A 7022-nucleotide genomic window follows, 5' to 3' on the forward strand; every position below is an offset into this window, starting at 1 on the left:
GATTGTAATTTCCCACAGAGTTCATTTCTTTATGGTCAGGTGTAATCAATGTTTTCCTCAACTAGAGTATACAACTATAAGGTGTACAAGTAATTGCTGTAAAATTGAAAACTAATGTGTTCTTCTTTCCCAATGACAGCAGTATGTATACTGTAGTTCAGTATGGGACATGCACGGCTATACCTGAGGGATGCTCAGCTGCAAGGTATTCACTTAAATTAAATGTAACCAGGTACTCAGCGTCTTGGATGGGTTACAAAAGTCTGCCAAAATCCCAAAGGTGTCTCTGTAAATTAGTTTTCTAAGAATCTCTAGTGGATCATACTTACAGTAGCTTTTAAAGCAGGGAGTTGCTACAACAAAGAATTTCATGGACTCTTTATATGTAATGTTACTCAATAGAGAAAACACCAAGAACTGACCAGTGACATGTTCATATTATAAGCTGTGGGCTAAGGTGTAATTAATTCAGTTTGCTGCTGGTTAAGCTTCAGAATTACAATAACTTACATTCATATTCCTACTATTTCCAATTCTGCTAACCTTGAATAACCTGAAAATCTTCCCAGAACAATATTACTTAAAATGGGACCTCTGTTTGTCAAATCTCAATACCGGATTCACTCCATTTTGTCCTCTTGAGGATTCAATATTGATAAACTGTATGAATTATGCATGTACACACACACACACACTTACATATACAGGCTCTCCACATGTATTGCTTTGGGGAAATCAACTGAGGTATAGTACAGTACTGCAAAGTTATGGACATTTTCATGGATTTATTTAATCAATTTAGATCCTGCCTGCATGTACTGTATACACGTACTGTACATATAGTTCACTAGTTGGATATAAATTTATCTTGAACATAGTTCTGTGACCAGTACAGTAATGTATAGTATTAGTGCATATAAAGTCTCTGCAGTATTTCATAAGAAAGTTTTATAGATGAATACATTTATGATTTCAAGTGTGAAGGTTATCCTCATGTTCAAAACTAGAAAGAAAACTAGAATTTCAACTTCAATAACTTTACTACTTACACATACACAGCAAAGACGGATATTACTGTAAGTACTGTAATTTTAGAAAGAGGACATAATATGCAATAAGAAATGAGGAACACAAGTAGTTCTGGGAAAATTTTGTGATTCATGGTTATAAATGTTTTGTTGTGGTTTCTGATTCAAGTATTACTTACTGTTTACCAAATTCTAGTACATGTTTTGAAGGAACTATTCAAGGAAGTTGAAGGAACTCTGACTTGATTCAATCCTGTGTTTGTTTTATAAGTTATAACTCTTCCTGTACCCCTCTCAGTACATTAAACCATCTCTGTGTGAAGTGTACATTATCTTTTTAAATTATATTCATTTACTGAAGAAGAAGCAGACCTAAAACACTGAATACTAGTCCAAACATGAAGTTACACACCATCCATTTACTGAACATGTTGTTAGCCAAGTCCATCTGCAATTGGCCATGACGTGATAGCATACAAATGCATCAAATTGTCTGACATAATTTCCTTTAAAAGTAAACATGTACAAGTATAGCTAAGTGTATACATGTATGATAAGGTATAGGCGTTGCAAACTGTATGAAGTGCTAATGTGTACTTACTGTAACTACACAATTGACTACACAACCCATGTGTGCAGTAGCATGCCACCAATTGGTAACTATGCTCAGACTGTCAAGTTGTCAATAAAATAGTACAAAACCCATTGTATTCCAAACAATGGTGGAAATTCTTTGAATCTCCCAACTACTGTATGCAAAGGTATGTATACTGGAAGTCTGATTTACGTACTGTACATCATAGTTGAAAGAACTTTTGCTGATCATATTGAAACTAGGTGGACCAACTTTGTTAATTGCCCTCCTTTGCAAATCAAAATTACATCTGAGACTGAAATAATAAGTTCCAAAAAAACACACTAGTACCTGATATGTGTGTATAGTACTGAGATCATACCGTCGCTGATCTTACCACCCTTAAACAACTACTTCAAGGCAATTGTTTAAGAAGCAAATTTGATTCCTACAACTGCTACATTGAAATTTTTTTAAGAAAAGAGCTAACATGACCAAGAGGGTTTGTAAATATTGATCAATCTAGACCCAAACAAATCTGAGCTTTTTGTCTTTATACCGATAATTTAGCAAACTGGGCAAACTTTAATACAATTTAGGTTCATTAGTATTGTATGTTGTGAAGTAGCTTCTTTACTAAACAAAACATTTAACTTAGCCATAAGCTTGAAAAAGCTGACTTGTGGCTCACTGACATATATGATGAAGTTTTTTTTTTGTGAGAGGAGACGACCATGTTTCCCCCTCCCACTTAAACACACCCTCTTCAGTTTCCAAACTTTAAGGACCCCTTGCACAGTGCACTACTGTGCCAACAGTTTCAATGAATTAATTTACAAACTGTCTTAGATTGTAGCATGCTTGTAACATAGCACAAGTAATTCAGCACACTTTAGTCTAGTAATTACTGCACACATTTCTGATATATACAGTCTGCTTATTGCCACTTGAGGGCTACACTCTGGGCAACAGCCAAGGGACCGACACAGTACACACCATCTACTTTTCAGGCCAGTATTTTGGATAATGGTATATTGATCGCTATTGTGTAGTTGTTAGTGTTAAGGATTTAACACTGTTAGTCCTTAGAAGCAACATACTTTGTAGAGCATTGTCAGAAACTGATCAATAAAATGCAGACACCTAGACTGGTCTGAATATGGAGTGTCAATTTGGATAACGATGGCATTAACTGACATTAGATTAAACCAGACTCAAACCCAACTCTCCCCACCCCCCAAAAAAAAGAAAATCTTGAGCTCTGTAACTTATAGCAGATCTATATAGGGATACTAAATCTGAGATATCTCTCAGATGGAATAACATTTTTGCTTTTTTTAAGGTGTTTGGGGAAGTTGGTCAAGACAGTTATATCTATCACTGTTATCACACAGACCGATTATGATGATTGGGTTTTGTGTAAAACACCGACCAATTATGATGGTTGGGTTTTGTGTTAAACAAAGACCGATTATGATGGTTGTGTTTTGTGTCTCCTTTCAATTGGGACTGTTGGAAAGCATTCAAACTAATCAATGTTGAAACATTCAAATTAAAGTTAATTTAAACTGTCACAGTCACTTTTCCAACAATCATTGATTAACTATACAGGTACTGTAACATTAGTATTACAACTGTGAGACTATGCATAACATGTAGTCCTAGCTGTACAGTCAGTATCTAAAACAGGTTAACTACTTTCTGTGTTCTATAACATCCCTAATGCACTGAGCTGTACACTGACAACACTAACACTGAACTTCCAAATATGGAAATGGTTTCAGAACTTAGCACAATCAAACATTGTACTAATGGCTGTTAAGCATTCTTCAGTGCATAATATTAACTACTTAAGCTGAAAATCATTAAACTGTTTCATTTTCCAGGAATACTTGATAACGTTGATAATGAGTTACGGTGAGATTGCAGTCATTAATATTTAACTACAGTAACTGTATGTTGGTTTATTGTTGTAACAATCTGAAACTGTAGATCAATGTAGAATGAAAGGATTGAAAACAGTTTTGTTTGGCATGGCAGTGCTTCAGTGACGACAAGAGGAGCCTTTACAGTAAATCCCCTAACCAGTATTTCATGAACAGATACTGTAGTACACAAGTTTGTCTTTGCAATGGGGCCATTACATATCTCAATTTTATCTCAATTAGTCCAGTATAAAAAAGGAGAAAAGTACAAAAATGGCAGACAAATTGAAAAACTTATTAATTGATGAAGATTGATAAAATGACCAAATATGAAACTTTGATGTAGAATGTTTACAAAAATTATGTCAGTCAAGAGTCCTTAGTTTGTCTTTCAGTAAATGCCTGAATTAAAGTAATCAAAAAAATGCAATAAGATTAATGTTGCAATAAATCACAATTTATAAGTGTCATACTTCATGACTACACATTTATTTTTAATAGGAACCTCTTTCATTCCATTCAGTATAATGCAGATGAAACAGAAAATCAAACAAGGCCCAACAAACAAGATTTCACAACTCATTTTCACATTAGGCCTATACACTTGTCATAAATAAAAAACATTACATGAAATATCTTACCTGGAAGACAGCTGTGATAAGCTCCCTCCATCAAGTAGACGAATTTTCCCAAAGAGAACAGCATTTACTAGAGGTACCGAAGAGAGTTCCACTAGCTCTAGTTCAACAGCAAACTTAAACCTCTTTTTCCTCATAATGAGAGATGTCATACAGACTTTAACTTTCTTTTGGCGGTCAAGTTTTCTAATGAATTGCACAATCAAGAATGAATGGTCATGTCACTGAACTCGCTGTTCACTGATATATTGTACTTGTAATCAAGATAATTTAACATCTGCCATTTAGTTGATAATACCGTCCAACATTTTATGCTAGATAGCTCCAATAGTAATTGGGCTTATAATACATCTTTGGTGAAATTCTTACTTGAACAAATCAACCCTAAGTGGGAAATGTCAGTTGAATTTTGTTCACTAAGACCTTCCCTAGCTACTGTTTAGTCATATGATCTCCCCTATGGGTTAGGTGTCTGTTAGGGCTCCTATAACCTAGTCTCAACAAAGTGTTAAATTAAGTCAATAATCAATAGGTCCTATACCAAGGCCTCTAGTCTAACATAAAGCCTTAGGGCCTAGGCTATGTTCCTGAAATTAAACAAGTATTATCATATGCAACTGGATATGAAGGAGGTGGTTTAACGATATGAAAGCCTTGAAGGATAAGCAAATCTAACACATCACTCAGGACGTTGTCATCTGTGTGGGCAGGCTAGCAACAAAAACACATAAACAGTCCATTGTCACTTGTCTATGAGTAAACGGTACGTTCGACTTCGAAACGCCTAACGTTAGGCTCAACAATTGGTGCTCGTTATCCGCCAAGATAATTCCACAAAAACCCACTTTAAAGAATCCAAATAATCGATTTGATAAAGCTCCGGACCAGTGCTTGAACAAGATTACCACACACAGTGATTGGTGGTATAAAATATTACTCTCGTTTCTGTTATCTACCTCACTCCATTCCGTGACTTATTAGAGTATGTATGTGATATTTGTATCGTATTCGTATACCAGTCAGAAATCAGACTGCGACTTTTGACCGTTATTTCGCAATCATTAAACACTTCGCAAAAGCGGTGAAATGCATTGTGGGAGCTTAGTCCATCACTACATTTCAGTACACTGCAGCTTGGATATCGTCTGAAAATCCGTTTTAATACATATTCATAGAGCAGCAATCGAATTGCTTGAACGAAAACCTTGAAGAAAAGAAGTTAAATATTCATTAAATATCTGTTTGCGACGATGTCGGACTCACGATGTGGATGAAATTCGGAAATTTCTTCGCACCGGCTTGAAAAATAAAAACGAAACGTGAGTAAAAACCTTTCATCTTTCGAATTGCACATTTTCTGTTTTCAAGAAGGTACAACCTCCATCGTCCGGTCAATGGTATAAAACAAATTGAACAATGATTTTGGGCTAAATTCGGAGTTGTTCCAGCATTCTGGGTTGAATTAAAGTGACATTTGTAAGGTTGCTCTTGATCACCGTCATCAACGTATCCTATCGTGGTTCATTGAATATGTACATGTGTATGCGCATTACCATAGTGTGTAGCCTAGGGTTATAGTTTTAAGTATTCTACAGTACAGTGTATTCATATTACGGGACCTTGTGTTTATGAATGATGTTAGACATTGTTTACGAATACAATGTCGTTTCCTTGAATTTTAGGGTAGTGCTAGTACTGTACAGTGACCGAGCAGTAGGACCCTACAGTACAACTACACAATACTAGGCCTATGCTGGTAATTTTAAGTTTACTACTGACTTCTGCCACTGGTGGTTGTCAGCAATGGCAATACCTTCATACCAGCCCAGCTACTAGTAGTATTCAAGTACTAGTACATATAATAGTACTTGAAAATTAAAAAGCTTACATTGAAAAAAAGGTACTGCCTTGGTCGGCTCTGGTTAGTACTAAGTAGTTTTACCATTGTGTGATTTAATCCGGTGTACCTAGATACATAGGTTGGTCGAGTCAGTGACAGGTGAACATTGGTTCTGCACTGAATTTTTGTACATTGTTCGCAACACATTTTGGTAGTATCCTTTTGTGTGTGAATTCATATTGCACTTATTTTTTGGGGGGTTGTGCATGTGCCCATTTCACTTTGTTTCAAAGTTCTTCAACTTGTACTGCTGTATGTCTCTGTCATTTTCAGAGAGAAAATGCATTTACAAGTTCCACTACAATGTTACGTAATATGGGCTTGTTGCAACTAATCTCTGCCTGTTGCATTTAAAAGCAATGTGAAGTCATTCGTCATGTGACTTTAAATATTGTCTCCTATTATCCAATGTTCTGTTAATATTTATTTTTGTTTTCTTTTATTTTCAGGACTCTTTCTGCATGTGCGGGTTGGATTCTCCTTTGTGGGCAGTTGGGATATAGTACATGCATCGATATTCGAGACAATTGTAGCCTGCAATTATTTCAAGTTGCTTCCTTAATGTGTTTTTTTTTTTACATTATTCACAGTTTCAACAAATATGCATGTGTAAAATAAAAACCCCACCATATTATCTTCATTGTCATACATCATGTGGCAAATATTGATGCAATTGCATGTGGTTGTTTTTGTAGGTCCAGGTTGAAATAATGTTGCGGTGGAATGGAAAGTCAATTGTGCATCTTTTGTTCCTTGCAGAAAGTACACGAACCTAAGCATTCAATAAGGCTCAAGTTGATTTTTGTGTTTATGCATATGTGACACCTACCTTTGATAATTCACTCTGTAGACACAATCTAATGGGTAAAAGTGACCTGTTCTTGTTGCTTTGTCACAGGGTCAAACCTGACAAATTTCAAATAATGACAAGTCGTGGTACTCATCATGAATACTAAT

General features: G+C 35.6%; 1 protein-coding gene and 1 long non-coding RNA gene across 7 annotated transcripts in view; one reads left to right on the forward strand and one right to left on the reverse strand.

The window, feature by feature from the left end:
* Window positions 1–5154, reverse strand: part of LOC139963777 (early estrogen-induced gene 1 protein-like) — a 56825-nt gene extending 51671 nt beyond the window's left edge. For all 6 annotated transcript variants that reach the window (XR_011791758.1, XR_011791757.1, XR_011791760.1 and 3 more), the window contains exon 1: window positions 4169–5154. Coding sequence is in view for 1 of the 6 variants with exons in the window: in XM_071964896.1 (XP_071820997.1) it covers window positions 4169–4317 (149 nt within the window). In the remaining 5 variants the exon portion in view is untranslated. The remainder of the gene's footprint in view (window positions 1–4168) is intronic.
* A 193-nt stretch (window positions 5155–5347) lies between these two features.
* LOC139963786 (uncharacterized) lies at window positions 5348–6697 on the forward strand. Its single transcript, XR_011791761.1, has 2 exons — window positions 5348–5484; window positions 6515–6697. It is a non-coding gene; the product is annotated as an uncharacterized lncRNA (long non-coding RNA).
* The last annotated feature ends 325 nt before the right edge of the window (window positions 6698–7022 follow it).

The sequence above is a fragment of the Apostichopus japonicus genome, chromosome 22, assembly GCF_037975245.1.
Source record: "Apostichopus japonicus isolate 1M-3 chromosome 22, ASM3797524v1, whole genome shotgun sequence".
In the NCBI taxonomy this organism is placed as follows: Eukaryota; Metazoa; Echinodermata; class Holothuroidea; order Aspidochirotida; family Stichopodidae; genus Apostichopus; species Apostichopus japonicus.